This window comes from Girardinichthys multiradiatus, chromosome 18 (assembly GCF_021462225.1).
Source record: "Girardinichthys multiradiatus isolate DD_20200921_A chromosome 18, DD_fGirMul_XY1, whole genome shotgun sequence".
Classification (NCBI taxonomy): Eukaryota; Metazoa; Chordata; class Actinopteri; order Cyprinodontiformes; family Goodeidae; genus Girardinichthys; species Girardinichthys multiradiatus.
Genome location: NC_061810.1, coordinates 14,325,049 through 14,345,571, shown reverse-complemented (window position 1 = coordinate 14,345,571; position 20,523 = coordinate 14,325,049). Strand labels below are relative to the sequence as shown.

At 38.2% G+C, this 20,523-nt stretch overlaps 1 protein-coding gene across 1 annotated transcript; it reads right to left on the bottom strand.

Moving 5' to 3' along the window:
* Positions 1-249: 249 nt before the first annotated feature.
* On the bottom strand, positions 250-16,268 carry LOC124884343 (von Willebrand factor A domain-containing protein 5A-like). The gene is made up of 20 exons (XM_047392222.1): positions 16,126-16,268; positions 15,800-15,847; positions 15,363-15,565; positions 15,057-15,279; positions 14,804-14,970; positions 14,600-14,714; positions 14,323-14,498; positions 13,067-13,155; positions 12,741-12,885; positions 12,353-12,432; positions 12,157-12,271; positions 11,912-12,070; positions 11,717-11,820; positions 10,532-10,767; positions 8,700-8,741; positions 6,159-6,191; positions 5,211-5,243; positions 1,790-1,959; positions 561-684; positions 250-461 (listed from the first exon to the last, which is right to left on the bottom strand). Exons 2-20 carry the CDS (start codon positions 15,840-15,842, stop codon positions 382-384), a joined length of 2,337 nt encoding a protein of 778 aa, XP_047248178.1. The 5' UTR covers positions 15,843-15,847; positions 16,126-16,268; the 3' UTR covers positions 250-381.
* Positions 16,269-20,523: the final 4,255 nt, after the last annotated feature.

Below are 20,523 nucleotides of genomic sequence, written 5' to 3'. Positions count from 1 at the left end.
GCTATATGAGAGACCTTAATGCCTCCAAGTAACAGACTTTAGTGATAACTGGGAGTCCTCTCTGCTTTGTTTTGGTGCTACTTCTAAAGGTTGCGCAACTAAACGTTCAGTTCAGCACTTTAGTTCCACGAATATACATTCTGCATGTGTTTGTCTTTAAAAGGTTGTATTTATTTTGTGCGTGTGCCGAACCCGGAAGGGCTGTACTGAAAATGTTCAGAATAAACCCATCTACCATTACACCCCTAATAAAAGCAGTATTTATATTTATTTTTTAGGACAGAAGAAATCTGCTTCTCTTTATGAATGGATGACTTCAGTGTTTTCATTTCTTCACAAAGGTGCTTCCATAGTGAAGCTGAAGCCTTTTCATGGAAAACCTCAGAGCCCCAGAGCTTCTTTCTTCACACTGCAACCCAACAATGTATTTCCAGCCTCAACACACTCTGACACACATGGAGCTGAAGGAAAAAATAAAATGAAATCACAGGTATTATTGTCAGATAGTTTTTAACACACCCTGGTAAAAACAGCAATTCCCTGCTGATTATGTGTAATACCATTTTGAGCTTTAATCCATGATGCAGCCTTCAGAGTCAGAAGCTCCCACTCTTCCTTTGCATCCATCTTAAAACCATGAAGCCAGATCAGAGCCAGAATGGAGGCCCACACTTCACTGTTGACCTAATTCACAGAAAGAGACAAAACATGATAAAGAAAAGGAAATATGTTATATTGCTGCTTTCTTCAACAATGAGTTGTTTTACTGACTATCTGCAGTTTGGTGGTTACTGAGCAACCATTACTAGGCATGTTTCTTATGTTTCATGTTTAGTTCATTAACTATGTATTTACTCCCTGATCACAAGCTTGGCATGAAGCATGATGGTTAGTTCTGTTGCCTCACAGCAACAAGGTCCTGGGTTCAAATCTTCCCTGGGGTCTTTCTGTGTGGAGTTTATATGTTCTCCCCCAGCATGTGTGGGTTCTCTCTGGGTACTTCATCATCCTCCCACAGTTTGAAAATATGCAAATCAGGCTAATTTGTCAGATGGAATGGTGACCAGTGTTTACCCTGCCTCTTGCCAATTAACCACTGGAAAATGTCGGAAACTCGCAACCATCAACGTTATTGTTTTATGTAAAAGCACTTTAAGATAGTTTTTTTTCCCTCCTATCTTACTTTACCTAAATGTGTGATTTCATTACTTTTCATAGATTTTCAGATGTCTCACAAGGATTACCAGCAAAAGCCAAATATTATTAGTATGTGAAAATTTGACAAAAGCCTTTTTTACGCCAATGACCAGAGATTTTTAGATTTCTTAGAAGGATTGTATTACAACAATTTCATACCAGTGACAGCCAAACATTATCAGTATTTAAAAAGTTTGGACTAAAAATGTTTTGTACCAGTGACCCAGCTTATTTAAATGATGGGACCACAACTGCCTCATACCAGCGACCTCAAGGATTAATATTATCATTTTTCTTCTAGCACCGGATGATTTCCTTACCACAGAGGACTTAATGAGCTAATTACCTCTATTAGAAAGATTGGATTAGAACCAGCTCTTACCAGTAAACTCCCAAGGATTATTAATGTCATTTGATTTGTTTTTCTGTTTGATTTTCTGTGTCATTGTAATGTTTCTCCTCATGTACAGCGCTTTGAGTGCCTTGTTGCTGAAAAGCACTATTTAAAGAAACTTGACTTTACTTAAAAATCTCTTACATTTTCTTCTCCTTTCATGTGAATATTAAATTATTATTTTAGAAAGTGACCCACCGATGCTGGCTTTGCCTTTTCCACCTCCCCTCTGGTCTTTCCCAGCACAGCAGCCAGATCTGCATCAAGCAGCCAGCAGCCAGATGCTTTCTGCAGGGTGACCAGCTGCAGCAGAGGGTCTTCACGGGGCTGCGGCGACACAAGGCCTAACGTCACTGATGCATTAAAACCTGTGAAGTGAAAATAGCTTGATAAAAGGGTTCATAGGGTGAGTTCAATAATTTACAGCATTTACAAATATTACTTACAGTTACTGGAAGCATCAGGAACATGGCTAAGACAGATCATCTTACACTTTACATTTTAAAAAATAAGGGTATGTTGAGCATTACTGAGGAACATCCTTAAAAGTTGACTCTACTCTAGATGTTTCTACATTTGTGAATGGATAAAGCAACATAACACAAAGTAGTGTGTTTTTCTATAAAACGTTCCTAGACAACGACAACCATGACAATCTGACTGTAAAATCACTCTTTCAAAACATCAACCTACAAGGCACCTAATAAATTGATAAGACAAAACAAATTATGACCATTTACCAACATTTTAGTTCTACATAAAATCCTTTACAGGTTATTTGCCAAATTGCATGCAGGATTTACTCCATAAAACTGCTATAGCAATTGATCCAGGATTGTTATCCAGTGAAGGACTTTTAGTATCTTCACCCTCATCTGTGTTTCTATAAGTCTGAAAACAAAACTTGGAATTTGACTGATTTGCTCAGAAACACATTGAAGACAAACATGACTGGCTTTGTTTTTGCTTGAAAGTTGAACTGCTGCAGTTGTTTAATCGCTAGTTAGGTTTTCTGGATGTTGCTCTGTTTAGCAAGGTCTCTGTCAGATGCTGAGGTCCAGATTGACCAAGAAGCAACTTCTGACCCAGTGTTTAAATACACAGAGCCATCCAAAGTACAGTTTAGTTGATTGGCTGACAGCTGACTGTGTCCTGTAGGTTACTAGTGTGTTTGCACTGGGAGCACATAATTGTCAAAGTGAACACCAAATGTGTGTTAACGCAATTTCCTTTTTAACGCCGTAAATTTTTTAATCCATAATAAACCCACATGGTTCTGTACTTCTTAGACTTCCTCTGTGCTGTAATTTGAACGTTATTTCGTTTTCTGTTTCCGCCATTTCTCCCTTTTCTTAAAAAGTCAGGGAGTCAGCTCCACTCTGTCCCACCTCTTCTACTCAGAGAGGCTGTGGGCGCCCCTCAGTACATGTGTGAATGAGAGGGAGAGAAACAACTTTAGGAGTTTTTTACTCTTGTAGACAAAAACAAGGCAGCAAAGTATAATTTTCACATGCAGTTAATCACTACTGAAGCAACACTAAACTTCTATGAACAAAAGCAACAAAGACATGAGTAATGATGCCATGTTCAGCCTGTTACATTTGTCCTAATTAAAAAATTATTTACTCTGAACAGCAGTGTTAAAGTCTGTTAATCTAAAATAATATGTAGATGTTCTGCAGACTTTGAGGATTTTTGGTTTTGATAAGCTCTTCCTAATGAATCTTCCTCAGGAAAACAAAACTTGATCATATGAGTCAGTTTCCTCTGTAAAGTTAGACCTTGTTTGTGTTTTTAGGGGTTTGCTTCAAACATGTAAAAACAGCATAAAAATATGTTGTTTTCACATGTTGAAAACAGCATATTTTTTGTGATCGCATGAACAGGTGGCCAGGACTGGCGAACCTTAAATCAGGTCATGCAATCAATCTCGATTAAATCTTATAATCGAATGAGAGGCCTAATTATTGAGAAGTTATTTTGGAAATAAAGAGAAACACACTGACCGTGTACTCTTCAGATGGTCTCTTCAGCTTTCCCCAGGATTTGTTAAAGGGGCAGTGCTGTGTGTAGCAAAGCTTGGCACCAGCGGCTTCAGTAATGGCAGAGGTTATTATACAAGTTAATCATTTTTATGACAATAACTTGTCACAAAAAGTAGTTTTAAGATGTTTTTAAGCGAGAAAGTAGACATCAAAACTTGATCTGTGTAGTCGGGTCATCAAGAATAAGCCTACTTTGACTTTTGTTTTCTCAGTGTTTTTGGAGATTTACAGGTTGGTTTGGCTGCTAAGGTAAGCTAAGCTAACTGGGCGGCTAGACTACAACCTCCCCACTAACCAGCTGCCTGATCTCGGGCCGGCACACTGGGATTTCCCGCTACCAGTTATGTGTTTGTGGCGGCTGAAAGTGAATATAAAGCGTTTAGTAGGTATGTGGGGAATAATCGCAAGTACCAGAAAATAAAACTGAATATTTTTCGCAGGAAATAGGTGACATTTAAAGTTATTGTTGGCATTAATTGTTCAAATTTTCACCACAGTTCTGTAAGATATTGCATAATGTTCATTAATGCAGTGCTGATGATCAGAGCACTTTTTATGTACCTAAAAACAGACACATTTGCCTAAGATTGTAAACCTCACTTAGTGCAGTATGAACTCTTTTATATTACAATTTTTCATAGTTTTATGCAGACAGTTCTGTAGGAGAGGAGACAGTCCCAGGTTTGGATACAGTTTCCAAGTGATCCTCTTCACCCTCATGTCCTGCCTATCCTCTACTTATAAGTATTTGCTCATGGTTAGACAGTCAAGGTACATATTCCCTATAATTCTGGACGGATTATCAATTTTTTATTTCTACTAAATAAAATTGTTGATAAAAACATTTTCTGTAGTTATCTGATAGGAGTTTGTCTGATGATAAGAAAACAAACAGAAAATGTGTTAATCAGTGTTAAGTAGTTGTTGTAAATGAATACTGCAGTTGTAAAGCAACAACTCTGTCCTGATGCAGGTTGGTAAAAATTAAATGTAAAACAATAAATTTAAACTTTTCCTGCTTATGGATCCAGTGCATCTTCAGAAACAATGAACATAATTAATCAGCTGTGTAACTCTAAAGCTGCTCAATATCTATTTATCAGATGAAACAAAAAAATATATTTATTAGCTTAGTCTTTTAAACTGAGTAAAGGAGTGAATGAAGGTTTATTGCAGCTTTCTTCGCAACGTCCCCTAAAGTCATGCGGCTGATTTAAATAAATGGCCCTTGGCAATGGAAAAAGAAAGTAGAGAATTCCCAGGGATTCATATTATCTGGGTAAAACAGATCCTGGGGCTTTAAATCCTGGGGCTTTTGGTGGGAAAGGGGCTACTGACCTTCTGCTCTGCTTGAGTCTTGCTTTATATTTGTGAACTAATGTACCAAAAATACACGTCAATGTAAAACAGTAGTTTTAAATCAAAGACAGACCAGGTTTTACTGACATTTTTATCCAATTATCTAATTATTGATCTGTTGTGCTGAAGTATCTTCTATTATTTCAGAGTACTTTCAACAAACTGCAGTGATCATTTCTGGGCTGTGTAGTTTTTTTAGTAAGTGCTTTACTTACTTGGAGGATCTGAATAAGCCATCAAAGTCATCACTAAAACAGAAAAGAGGAGACAAAATCAAACACAGACCAAAAGGTTTCATTAAAATTAAAAATAGCTGCCAGCTTGATAAAAATGTCGTAAACAGCAATCTGTGGGAATTATCTGGAACAATTATTGAACAAAACATTTTAAAACGTCAATGAAGATTAATAATTTATGTTGTTAAATGATGCATTCAAGGTAATTTGAGTGTTAAAGTATGTAAAGCAGGTCTGATAATGACTTTGTAGAGTCTGAACAACAGTTTGGACAACTGAACTAGTTTTGAATAATATAATCACACAGGCAAGACTGTCGCTGCAACAAACCTCTAAACTTTTTCCAATTTCTGCTTCATTGGTGCAAGACGCCACCTGAGATGTTGAAGAATTTGTTGTGGATTGTAAAGGTTTTCTGGGCCTGGTTGAAATAATGATGTTTGCTCTTTTGATGAATTGTTATGTAATGTAGAACGGCCTCATGGGAAGTTACAATCAACATTTTTATCGAGATTTAATTCAGTTAAAACTATGATATTCAAAATGTAATTTCATGCAAATTGATTGTCGTAGTTTGTCCAAATATTGTCCTGCTACAAATATGGATTTATAAGCCATCTTTAAACACACTGTAGCACATAAAGCTGCAATAAAAATATTTTATATCTTCTAATAAAATCATTGAGACAATGTGACTTATTTTTCACACGTAATATAAACCTATATTAACTGATCTGCTCCAAAGATCACAGTGAAAATTAAACCACAATGAAAAGAGAAATGTCTGAAAAATAAAACTCTTCCAATGTTACAGGCAACAGCAAATCATACTATAGCCATTCATCTAATTATTAATTATTGTACTCTCAGGAAACTGCAAAAAACATTTCAGGCCTGTGTAGTTTTTTTAGTAAGTGCTTTACTTACTTGGAGGATCTGAATAAGCCATCAAAGGCATCACTAAAACAGAAAAGAGGAGACAAAATCAAACACAGACCAAAAGGTTTCATTAAAATTAAAAATAGCTGCCAGCTTGATAAAAATGTCGTAAACAGCAATCTGTGGGAATTATCTGGAACAATTATTGAACAAAACATTTTAAAACGTCAATGAAGATTAATAATTTATGTTGTTAAATGATGCATTCAAGGTAATTTGAGTGTTAAAGTATGTAAAGCAGGTCTGATAATGACTTTGTAGAGTCTGAACAACAGTTTGGACAACTGAACTAGTTTTGAATAATACAGGTCCTTCTCAAAATATTAGCATATTGTGATAAAGTTCATTATTTTCCATAATGTCATGATGAAAATTTAACATTCATATATTTTAGATTCATTGCACACTAACTGAAATATTTCAGGTCTTTTATTGTCTTAATACGGATGATTTTGGCATACAGCTCATGAAAACCCAAAATTCCTATCTCACAAAATTAGCATATCATTAAAAGGGTCTCTAAACGAGCTATGAACCTAATCATCTGAATCAACGAGTTAACTCTAAACACCTGCAAAAGATTCCTGAGGCCTTTAAAACTCCCAGCCTGGTTCATCACTCAAAACCCCAATCATGGGTAAGACTGCCGACCTGACTGCTGTCCAGAAGGCCACTATTGACACCCTCAAGCAAGAGGGTAAGACACAGAAAGACATTTCTGAACAAATAGGCTGTTCCCAGAGTGCTGTATCAAGGCACCTCAGTGGGAAGTCTGTGGGAAGGAAAAAGTGTGACAGAAAACGCTGCACAACGAGAAGAGGTGACCGGACCCTGAGGAAGATTGCGGAGAAGGGTCGATTCCAGACCTTGGGGGACTGAGTTTGGAGTAGAAACATCCAGAGCCACCGTGCACAGGCGTGTGCAGGAAATGGGCTACAGGTGTCGCATTCCCCAGGTCAAGCCACTTTTGAACCAGAAACAGCGGCAGAAGCGCCTGACCTGGGCTACAGAGAAGCAGCACTGGACTGTTGCTCAGTGGTCCAAAGTACTTTTTTCGGATGAAAGCAAATTCTGCATGTCATTCGGAAATCCAGGTGCCAGAGTCTGGAGGAAGACTGGGGAGAAGGAAATGCCAAAATGCCAGAGGTCCAGTGTCAAGTACCCACAGTCAGTGATGGTCTGGGGTGCCGTGTCAGCTGCTGGTGTTGGTCCACTGTGTTTTATCAAGGGCAGGGTCAATGCAGCTAGCTATCAGGAGATTTTGGAGCACTTCATGCTTCCATCTGCTGAAAAGCTTTATGGAGATGAAGATTTCATTTTCAGCACGACCTGGCACCTGCTCACAGTGCCAAAACCACTGGTAAATGGTTTACTGACCATGGTATCACTGTGCTCAATTGGCCTGCCAACTCTCCTGACCTGAACCCCATAGAGAATCTGTGGGATATTGTGAAGAGAACGTTGAGAGACTCAAGACCCAACACTCTGGATGAGCTAAAGGCCGCTATCGAAGCATCCTGGGCCTCCATAAGACCTCAGCAGTGCCACAGGCTGATTGCCTCCATGCCACGCCGCATTGAAGCAGTCATTTCTGTAAAAGGATTCCCGACCAAGTATTGAGTGCATATCTGTACATGATTATTTGAAGGTTGACGTTTTTTGTATTAAAAACACTTTTCTTTTATTGGTTGGATGAAATATGCTAATTTTGTGAGATAGGAATTTTGGGTTTTCATGAGCTGTATGCCAAAATCATCCATATTAAGACAATAAAAGACCTGAAATATTTCAGTTAGTGTGCAATGAATCTAAAATATATGAATGTTAAATTTTCATCATGACATTATGGAAAATAATGAACTTTATCACAATATGCTAATATTTTGAGAAGGACCTGTATAATCACACAGGCAAGACTGTCGCTGCAACAAACCTCTAAACTTTTTCCAATTTCTGCTTCATTGGTGCAAGACGCCAACTGAGATGTTGAAGAATTTGTTGTGGATTGTAAAGGTTTTCTGGGCCTGGTTGAAATAATGATGTTTGCTCTTTTGATGAATTGTTATGTAATGTAGAACGGCCTCATGGGAAGTTACAATCAACATTTTTATCGAGATTTAATTCAGTTAAAACTATGATATTAAAAATGTAATTTCATGCAAATTGATTGTCGTAGTTTGTCCAAATATTGTCCTGCTACAAATATGGATTTATAAGCCATCTTTAAACACACTGTAGCACATAAAGCTGCAATAAAAATATTTTATATCTTCTAATAAAATCATTGAGACAATGTGACTTATTTTTCACACGTAATATAAACCTATATTAACTGATCTGCTCCAAAGATCACAGTGAAAATTAAACCACAATGAAAAGAGAAATGTCTGAAAAATAAAACTCTTCCAATGTTACAGGCAACAGCAAATCATACTATAGCCATTCATCTAATTATTAATTATTGTACTCTCAGGAAACTGCAAAAAACATTTCAGGCTTGTGTAGTTTTTTAGTAAGTGCTTTACTTACCGGCACGTTTTCTTGAAGGAGCTGAACAAGCCATCATCATCGCTAAAACAGAAAAGAGGAGACAAAAACAAAGACAGATACCAAATCAATTTCATACATTCCAAATGGATCCTAGTTATCAAACAGTGCAGTCATGTTCAGTTTATTTTTCAAATTGGTTAAACTGATTTCTATCCAAGGAAACCCAGCAGATTGCTATATGATAGATAGATATATGTTGTTTTTGTTTATAAAATGATCCACTTGGATAATTATTTGGACCAAATTGATTCTCACCAGAGACAACAAACCTGTGAATGAACACACGTGGAATTATATAGTAAAGAAAAAGTGTGAAATAACTAAACATTTTTGTATTTTTTTAAAAATAGCCACACTTTGCTTTGAGGACTGCTTTGGTCTCTTGGCATACTCTCCATGAGCTTCATGAGGTGGTCACCTGAAATAGTTTTGAAAGAGTCTTTAAAGAACATCCCAGAGGTTCACTGAGAGACGGCCAAAGGTTAATACTTCAGTCATCACAGCAAAGGGCGGCTACTTTAAAGAATCTAAAATATCACATATTTAAAAGTTATTTTCCTTTTCTTTGTTTGCCACATAATTGCATATGTGGTCATTCACTGTTTTGATGGCTTCATTGAGAATCTACGTACAATGTAAATATTCATAAACATAAAGAAAACCATTAAATGAGAAAGGCCTTCTAAAACTAGACAGACAGTTTAAAAGAGCAAATATGTTGGGGAACAACCTAAAATTAATGCAGCTCAAGTTTACAATACTGTGCAATCCTGTCTCCATCTTGTAAAAATGATTAAATCTCTGTGACCTCACCTACTGCTTGTTAGGCCACATCCATAGTCTGTTTTTTAAATGCTAAATGATAAATAGGCTGCACTTGTGTAGCGCTTTATCAAATCCCCAGAGACCCCAAAGCGCTTCACACTACAATCAGTCATCCACCCGTTAATACAACCATTCATACACTGACAGTAGTGAATGTGTAAGCTACAATGTAGCCACAGCTGTCCTGGGGAAGACTGACAGAAGTGAGGCTGCCATACACAGGCGCCACCGAGCCCTCTGACCACCATCAGTAGTTGGGTGAAGTGTCTTGCCTAAGGACACAACGACTGAGATGGACAGAGCGGTGATTCCCGCCGGCAACCCACCGGTTATGGGATGAACTCCTAACACCTGAGCCACAGATGATAAAGCCCGCCTTTAAAATCATTACTGATATTTTCTGTTTCTTCATAAATTATTGAAATGTTTTATTGTCCAGTACTGGCTACACTAGCAAATTTACTGTCATTTTTAAGAATTTTAACATAATGTAGAACATTTTCAAATGTTTAGACCGTTTTTTTTTTTTTAAACAAGATGTACTACTTTTTTCCAAGTGAACTTGAAAAAACTATAAACTTTTTCTTTAGGATGTCAAAATCAATGTCACCATGATATAGAAAAGCTCCAGAAACAGATAACATAACTGATGGTGGAGAGAGTACTTTGTGATCTTTTATTTCTGTTTCTAATATCTACAGTTAAAACCAAAATAATTTATACTCCTATCAGATTTAGTTTTAAGTAATAAGATTAAGATTTTTTTTTTAGCTTAGCTATATAAATTTTCCTTGGTGTTCCTGTAATCTTTATAACAATGCGTATTTACACATTTAGCCTAATTTCTGACCACTAAAAAAAAGATGACATAGTATAATGGAGGTCAGAATTGGGAAACTATGTTTAAACTGGAAAAGCTTCTTTCTATTTTAATGTACTGACTGAAAAAATAAAAACACCAAACAAACAAAAATCAAATAACTCACGTCTGCAATGGAAAGAAGGTGTTGGGATGTTCCTCCGCATCAGAGGTCCTTGAACTGCTTTGCCTCCGTCTTTATTGACAGCAATGAAGGCAGTGAAAGAACTGCTCACTCCTGATTGGACACTGAGCTCCACCACCTTCTTCTTCACTTCTTCCTCCTGCTGTCCTCTGTGTGTCCTTTGCTCCAACTCCAGGGAGCGAATCACAGTGCGAGCAGCCAACTTGTGGACAGTTAATCTGCAGACAGAAGGGAGAGAGAATAAAAGATGGAGCTCGGCTGTTTTTATCAGCACAAATTGTGTCTTGTTTTTTAGTTTTTCAACATTTTCCTCACATTAAACTCCTATTTTATCTTATGTCTCCAGTGGTGGAAGAATCTATGTTTTCCTTGATTCAGGAGCAAAGTCAGTCTCCTTTATTTCAGTTTTCTTTTCATCCATAATTTAATGAGCAACGTTTACAGCAGCAAATGAAGGAAGATCATGTTGACAAGTTTCTGATAATTAAATCGAATCCAAATTAAGTCAATATATGACTAATCTAAACATTTCTGTGTTTTAAATTTGTGTACTAAGGTAACCACTCAAGATATCCAATAGCTTAGCTTTCAGATCCAAGCTAATCTAAAAAGGTCCACATCCTTCCTTATATTTAAAAAAGCATTTTTATAAACAGGGAAATTAAAAGTATATTCTTTATTATATCACATTAGGGGATGCATAGATGCAATGTTGCCTTATGTCCAGATGGTAATGGATTTGAATCCTGGCCTGGGATTCTGCAGTGAAGTTGCATGTTCTTCCCCATACATGTGTGGGTTTTCTCCTGGTACTCCTGCTTCCTCCGAACGTCCACAAATCTCCATGTTAGGTCAACTGGTGTCTCTAAATTGCCCCCAGGTATGAGTGTGTGCATAGTTATTTGTCCTGAGTGTGTCTGTCTTGCTCTGTGATGGACTAGAAACCTGTCCAGGGTGTACCCTGCTTCCCGCCCAAGAACCACTCATATACCACAGGTATTGATAATGAGTGGATGGATAGTTTATGTTGCAAAAACAAAGATTTGGCTTCAGAGTTGTTGAACTACTTGAAATAGTTGGAACACTACTTCATTTTAACAACAAGAGTATGACATAAATAAACAGAATATAGTCATTACTGTCAAACCAGGATTTAAGGTGTTTTACCCAGAGTCCTCTGCAGGTTTGAGATTGAAGTGCAGCTGGTTCTGAGAGGGATGACCTGCCAGGCTGTACTTCACTGTCACACTGCCATCTGTTGCCTCTGAACTCTGAGAAAATAAAACAACAACACAAAAATACATTCAAAATTTATATTTTGAGATTTCTAATAAGCAGAAACTGAGATGGTGGTGACCATACCTGTCTAGCAAGTTGAGCATAAATCAGTGACCTCTGACCCTGAAAAATAGCTGTAATGGGTGGAGACAGAATGGTGGCGGTCACTCCCTTTGGTAAATCCCAAGAAACAGAAATGTCCTCCACAGCTGGCTGCAATGCAAACCTAAGCGACTGCATCACCTGTGGTTTAAACAATAGTTGTGAAATGATTTACTATAGTCACATTCTGATGTGTTGGTGCATTTTCAGTCAGATATTTTTCTTACTTTTGGTTGCATCCTGTCAGTCCCAGTGATGAACTGAGCATGACCTCCTCCCTCTTTGGCCATCCCATTGATGAGAGCAGAGCTGGCTCCTTCTCCAATCCCAAAGGAGAAACACCTACGATACAAGAGCTGGATTTCAAACTCACAATAATATCAGAACACGACCCAGACTGGAAATCTGTGTTCATGGTTTCACCTGTGGGAGCCCGCATTCATCTTAACAAGATCAGTAACTTCTTTAGTGTTTCCCACCTCTCCATCAGTGAAGACAAACAGCTGAGGGAGGAGAAATCACACAAAAGTTACACAGTTTTTAGATTCAAACAGGAGCTGAAAGTCTTCTGGAGAATCTGTCAGAGAGGAGTCCATCTCTGATGTTTTAGTAACACAAGTGTTGTTAACATGAATGAAGAGCAACCAAAGCTGTAACAAATATGATCTTTGAAGAAAACAGGTTTGTCAGGGATTTAATGAAAGGGTGGAGCAGTAGGAGGTATTGTGCTGAACTACAGTGTTTACATTAGATTGATGTGCTAAAACTGATTCATGGCTAGAGTTGTTGCACTACAAGTGTGTTAGCTTACCTGTCGAGGCTGGTTGGGAATGCAGGGCTGGCTGTAAATGTGTTCAAGAGGCCGAAGAATCTCTGTTCCTCCAAGATTAGCTTCCATCTTTTCAACCTTCTTCAGAGCCTCCTCCATGGTCTTCTCATTGTACTCCACACTTGTACTGTAAAAATGTAGAAATATTTTAATGTAAATCATGAAACACAAAGTATGCAATAAGCTCTTAAAATTATCCCCAAATTACTTATTTTACATGAAATCTAATCTAGACATTATTATTAAAAGAAAATTAAATACAACGTTTTTGAAAGGGTGTTGAGGGTTAGAGGTTAGATGTCACTCACGGAAAGATGTGTTCAAATGTGGATCCAAAACTGTAGATGTTGAAGTAGCAGCCCATTGGTAAGCTCTTCAACAGGAGCAGCAGAGTGTCCTAAAAAAAGACACGGGAAGTAAAGAACGCACTCTGAGACAGAGAAAAATACTTTCATATTTTACATAAAAGAATAGTTCTGATTTTTTATGATAACAGGAATCTGTTAAAATCTTTTGAACAGTTAATATCTTACCCAGGGAAGACAAATCTCTGAAACTTTAGCCAAGATAAAACAACTCAGATCAAAAAAAATGTCAGTTTTTATATCATTTTATAGGCCTTAAAACTGCTGAGAGGTTTCCATTAAAATGTTATTTACCTAAAACTCCATGATCACATTGCCCCGTAAAACTATTGGCACCCCTGGTAAAGATGTGTAAAAAGACGTAAACTAAACCATTAGTAGGACATGAAACCAAGGTCCATTTCACTTAGCTGCTGTCTAAAATGTGAAAGACAAGAGAACATGACATTCAAGCAAAGCAGATGTGTGTTGATTTTTATGAGTCAAGTAGTGGATAAAAGGAAATACCTACTCACCTGAACTTGTCTAAATGTACTGTTTAAGTCTTAATTTAAAATCATTACAAATTTTTAACAACTAAAACTGTAACAAACAAGGCTGGATAAGGACCTAAGTATATTTTGTCACCACAAGGAAGACAACATTTTTAGTATAACCCTTTTAATAGTTTACAACTACAAAGTAAATAAACTATCCTGCTGGTGTTGGCTCCAGCAGCTGCTTAGTCTCTATGTGCCTTGGGCTGCAGCTCTGCTCCTAAACTAGTGTTTAAAGACCTGCAGAAAAGAAGAGGATCTCAGGGCCACCAACTCTCCATAACAACCTGTAGACCATCTACAGAACTTTAATTGTTAGAAAGCCATGCAAAAAAAAAAAGCTTTTACTATCCTACCATAACAAATGTAAATGTGTGAAACTTGCTGAACTCTGCTGGTACTTTGACTGGATCTCTATAATCCAATCAGTTGAGACAATGATTGAGCTTTTCAGCAGCAAACTCTCTAGGTAGGTTTGGTTTATGGTTATTTTGCCATTTGAAAACTAAAGATGTTTTTACATGGTTAAGTCCACATCTGCCCTGACCCTGACTAGCTGTTAGCTGGAAAACTAATCTCTGTTTCATCAAAGATCTTAAGGCAATAATTTACTCCAGGTAAAATATTTAATGATCATCAACTATTTAACACTTGGATAAATACCCTTGCACTGCTAATCCGGGTTTCTTGCGGTTTGCTGTTGTTCATGGGACAGCCCATACTTCCTGATTGATCCATCAAGAACACAAACTCTCCACAGGAGGCGAGTAAGGACATCACAGACTGGGGGAACTCAGGGTACAGGCTCACCATCACCACTGGATCCCCCATCAGAGAGCCTGGAACATGTTGGCGATGGAAATAAATAAAACAAACATTTATTTTCTGATATATTCCAACATTTAAATAATATGTAACACCTTCACTGATCTGTTCTCACCAGGTTTAGCAGAGGCCTGTCCTGCCTCCACCACAGCAGTGGGCTGGTGGGCGTCTTTGTAATAAATCAGCAGTTCAACGTCTCTGTCAAACTTGTGTCCAGCAGCCAACTTAACCTACAGTTGAAAAACACAATAATAGAAATAAAGTTATCTATCTTGTTGGTAACAACCACATCCAGCAGTAACATTAACTCTCTTCCCACCGTGGCCTGAGTCTGATCAGTGTTGAGGTACTGAAGAGGATCCAGGGAGCAGCTGGACTCTACTTTAGAGATTGGACGAGGAGAGGACACTCGGGCAGAAAAGGACAGACTGTAGGGCACCAGAGAGGCTGGAACTGAGATCACCTGGACACTGGGACCTTCACTACCTGGAAACACCATTAGAAACAACTGGGAGTCATTTGTTTTAGGGTTAAAAGGGATATTGCATCTGTCAATCTGCTGGTTTTGCTACCCTGAGGTTGGTATCGAGGGTTGAGGACAGCAGGCAGACAGAACCTCAGTCCATCATCAGCCTCCACGGCCAGCTCAGTGACATACTCCAACCTGATGGAGGCGCTCTCTCCTGGAGGCAGGCTGCCCACCCTCAGAGAGAAGATATCTGGACTCTGATCACTCTCCTCCAACAGGAAGGCCTGCTGACCGGAGCTTAGAGCATCATCATACTCCTCCTGAGCCTGCAGTCCACATGAAACATGTCAGCAATGTTAACTTCACTGTTTCATCTTCTTCATAGAGGACATCTTTGTGTCCAGCTCACCTGCTGTTTCTCCTTCACCTCAGCTACAATGTTTGTCTCTCCAATCTGAGCACTGAAATGACACACAGCAGCATCTCCAGGCAGAGGGAAGACAAAAACAGCCTCTAGTGGTTTGTCCTCCTTGTTCTCATAGTTCAGAGTGGAGACCACTGCAGCCACATGGTCCTTCACCTCCAGCTGAACTTCAATGCTCTTCAGAGGAACTAAACCAAACACAGACATGTATAAACCATACAAAAAAATATACAAATGTCTTATTAAACTCTTTAAAGTTACTTCTGTGCTGAAATATGTTTAAGACACACAAAAGGGTAGTTTACTGAAGTGATTGAAAAGCCAAAACTGAAAAGAAGCTAATCAATCAGACTCAAAGGAGGAAATGTCTGAGGAACAACCACTGATAAAACCGGTGAGTTTGTTGTCTAACAAATAAGTACCTGGTTCCTTCTTGTCAGTGAGCAGACCACAGCAGACCACCATCTTGCCTATGAAACAATAAAGAAAAGGCGTGGAAAATGTGTAATGATAGGAGGACATTTCTGGGAAATGTCAAATAAAAAAATGAACAAATTCGATAAATACGTGTTTGATTATTTTGATGCTCCGACATACATTGTTGTACATAAGCAACCGAAATAAATTAAATTAAAGACTAAAACCAACAACTCAGATCAAAATAATGACGTATGCAGCTGTTTTTGATCTCAGCGTTAATAAGCGCGTCAGAACAGCAGAAATAAATGTGGATGAATGGAAAACTTACAAGTGAGAACAGTTCCTGGTTGAAAATATATATATTTCTAGGTTTAGAGCAGCTCGTTGTTGTCTATATCTGTCTGATCAGATGACAGAAACACTTCTGGACTTGGATCTACTGGGTGCGCCCTGTTTCCGTATAAGAGACACCGAATGGGCGGAGCTTCCAGATCGAGGTCGGGGTTGTTGTGAGTCAAACGGACTCATTTTAAATTAAAAAATGTCAAGAAAAAAATTATTGGACGAAGTTTTTTAGTATGAAACGTATCCTTGACTTAATATGTATAGTCAACAAAATGAAAATAGTTCACTGTACATCGCAGTTATCTCAACCCCATATACTGACACACACACACACATGCGCACACTCCCTATTATCTTTACATCACTAGTAAACTGCGAGTAGCTGATGTCTTTTGACAGGAATCTTTTTTCCACCCACATTAAGTGGACACTGAGCAGGGGATGAGGTAAACAGAAATTGCAACTGCAAGGGAGTCCTAAAAACATCCACTGCAGACATGTGTGATACATTTACTGTCAGAGCTCAGAAAAACAAGCAGCAGAAAAAAAGGGTGACAGCCCTGGAGGTGCAGGAACTTATCTCTGATCATGTCAGTGAATTAGAGGAGGATGTGTCTGAAGTTGAAGACTCTTTCATGTTTCATGGTAAGTTCATTAACTTTAATAATTACAATTAGCTATTCATCATTAATATTTGATAAATTATTAACCAAAACCACAAAATGTCACTGTTTATTCAACTGCTTCACCGAAGATGTGGGAACTTCGACCTTGTTTTGACAGATAAATCACTCTTGCACGAAATAAACACAAACGCTTCTCTTAATTATATACATATGGGGATTTATTGAAGCCAAATAATTCTGATATACTATTATTCTGGTCCAAAAACCTTCACCTAACTAACAAGCACTATTCTATACAAAGGGAATAAAAATGACTACCTAACAATAATAATAAAATTAAAATATATGTGCATTTAGTGTCTATGAAGATCAAACCAGCAGCTTTATGAACAAAATGTGCAATTTGGGTTAAATGGAAAGTCCTCCTGGTGCTGATGGCTCGATTGCAGCGATCAGCTGTTAAAACGGTGGGCTATGCCCCTTTAGTTGTACAGCTGATTGCCCCAAATCTCAGACAAAGAGTCATAAAGTCTGAGGCGGGAACTCAGTGGAAAAACTCCAGTAATAAAATGGGAACAAAGGAGTGGTCAGGCGAGGCCCTGACCGCAGTTGCTTTAAATGAAAAACTTTTAAAAGTCCAACTTCAAACGCCTGGCTGATTTGAGATTATGGAGTTAAATTTGTCTCAATATTATTCAATCAAACAAAAAACTGATCTCAATCAAAAAATATTAAGTTGTGATCAAAACTTTCAGAGTTTTTTCTCACGAAGAGAAAAAAGTTATTTGCAAAACATAAACTTTTATTTGCACATGTCAAAAATCTTTGGTTACGAGTCTCGCTTTTTTGGTTTTGACGCTCTCTGTTTTTGGTTGAACTCAACGAATTTTGAGTTCTGCAAACATGAACATCCTGGGCGGGGCCTAAAGATGAACGATGTAAGACGTTTCCCTATTGGTTAGCGCTGACTAAAGCAGCAGACTCTGATCCCCCGCATCTCTGAACTTCTGCTCGAACTGCAGGGCTTGTAGCGTCGCTTCAGTGAGGAGACATCAACTCTACAGAAGAAAACTGCGGTTAAGTGAGCCGACAGTCAGAAATATGAGGTCACGCCAGCCGACACCAGCTCTCTCTTAAAGATTAGCGTCGCGCATTACGGTAATGGAGCAGAAAGGACGGCGATCCTGGCAACGGTTGAGTAAATAAGAGGAAAACAGAAAAGTAACCTACAGAACATTTATATTAATTACATTTTTACAACTTTCACATTCATGTTTTATGTAAAAGAATAAATATTTAATATTTTACTGTACAGTTTTGGAGAAATATCTTGTCAAAATACCTCAAAATGCTCAACCATTATATGCATTTGTCCCACTTTCAGGAATTTATTTCTCTAAAACCATGAGAGGTGACAACAGAATCTCTTCAGATTTTATCAGAGGGTCATCTACGCTATAACCAGAATTAGTATTTCATAATTTTACTGTAAAGGTTTGGAAAAATACACAACTACCCCAAGTGTAGTATAAAACAGAATCTATGTCGGGCAGACGGCATCCCATAATCCTGTGTGTTGTCCTCACAACCCGTGATACTTCCTCTCCTGTGCAGTTCCCTCACCACACTGTCATGCTGAGACACAGAGTGCTTTCCACCGTGGCCCTGTAGATATCTGTAAGCAGCTGAGGAGATGAAGAAGAGCTGTTGTTGTACCTTCTTCAACAGGCGAGTGGCGTTTCCAGTCCAGGAAAGGTCAGAGGAGATCTGGATGCTCTTGCACTTTAAGTTGTCCAGACCACTTCCCAGGACCTCATCAACCTCACCAAAAAGAAGCGTTTGTGGTATTTTATTGGGGTAGTTGTGTATTTCTCCAGAAACCTACAGTGAAATTATGAAATACTAATTCTGGTTATAGCGTAGATGACCCTCTGATAAAATCAGAAGAGATTGTGTTGTCACCTCTCATGGTTTTGGAGAAATAAATTCCTGTAAGTGGGACAAATGCATATAATGGTTGAGCATTTTGAGGTATTTTGACAAGATATTTCTCCAAAACTGTACAGTAAAATATTAAATATTTATTCTTTTACATAAAACATGAATGTGAAAGTTGTAAAAATGTAATTAATATAAATGTTCTGTAGGTTACTTTTCTGTTTTCCTCTTATTTACTCAACCGTTGCCAGGATCGGCGTCCTTTCTGCTCCATTACCGTAATGAACCTTGTATGCGCGACGCTAATCTTTAAGAGAGAGCTGGTGTCGGCTGGCGTGACCGCGTATTTCTGACTGTCGGCTCACTTAACCGCAGTTTTCTTCTGTAGAGTTGATGTCTCCTCACTGAAGCGACGCTGCAAGCCCTGCAGTTCGAGCAGAAGTTCAGAGATGCGGGGGATCAGAGTCTGCTGCTTTAGTCAGCGCTAACCAATAGGGAAACGTCTTACAGCGTTCGTCTTTAGGCCCCACCCAGGATGTTCATGTTCCCAGGACTCAAAATTCGTTGAGTTCAACCAAAAACAGAGAGCGTCAAAACCAAAAAACGAGACTCGTAACCAAAGATTTTTGACATGTGCAAATAAAAGTTTATGTTTTGCAAATAACTTTTTTCTCTTTGTGAGAAAAAACTCTGAAAGTTTTGATCACAACTTAATATTTTTTGATTGAGATTAGTTTTTTTTGATTGAATATAATTTTTTTGATTGAGATTAGTTTTTTGTTTGATTGAATAATATTGAGACAAATTTAACTCCATATGAGATCAGCCGGACAAAACATTAATCATGCACAGTTCAGCAGCGCTTGCGCAGCAAATCAAAACACAACTCAGCATAAAACACTTCAATCAGTATTGCATTCAACAAGTTAAAACCTTAGATTAACTAATGGTAATTCTTTATCACCTTAACTATGCCTCATCCTGCCCAGACCTCTAAATGCACCTATCCGGTTTAATATAAAAAGAACGAAATTACGCTGACTTGATTTCTTCTCTCCACCGGTTGAAGATGGATCAGGTATGACGAAAAATGAGGGAGGGGGATCACGCGTCCGTGATCACCTCAATAAAAAAAAAAACAACAAAAAAAACCGGTAAACTTCTCATCCGTCTGGGAGGGGAAAATATGAAGAACTGTTTAATTCAATTCAATTCAGTTTATTTATATAGCGCCAATTCACAACACATGTTGTCTCAAGGCACTTCACAAAGTCAGGTACATACATTCCAATTAATCCTAATCATTGAACAGTGCAGTCAGATTCAGTTATTTATTCAAATTGGATAAAAAGTTTTTCTGTCTAAGGAAACCCAGCAGATTGCATCCAGTCAGTGACTTGTAGAGACAGTGGACAGTCACTGACGTTGACTTTGCAGCAATCCCTCATATTGAGCATGCATGTAGTGACAGCGGAGAGGAAAAACTCCCTTTTAACAGGAAGAAACCTCCAGCAGAACGAGGCTCAGTGTGAGCGGCCATCTGCCATGACCGACTGGGGGTTTGAGAGAACCGAGCAGAGACACAAAGAGAACAAAGAAGCACTGATCCAGGAGGGAAGGAAAAGTAACTGTTAATGGATGTAGCTCCTTTAGTCGTTTCACCTAGAAAGAAAGAACAGATAAACTCTGAGCCAGTTTTCAAGGTTAGAGTCTGAAAGAGAGCACATACAGTTAGTCACAGTAAAAGCTCAGTCAGTAGCTACAGGGGTTGGACAAAGAAACTGAAACACCTGGTTTTAGACCACAATAATTTATTA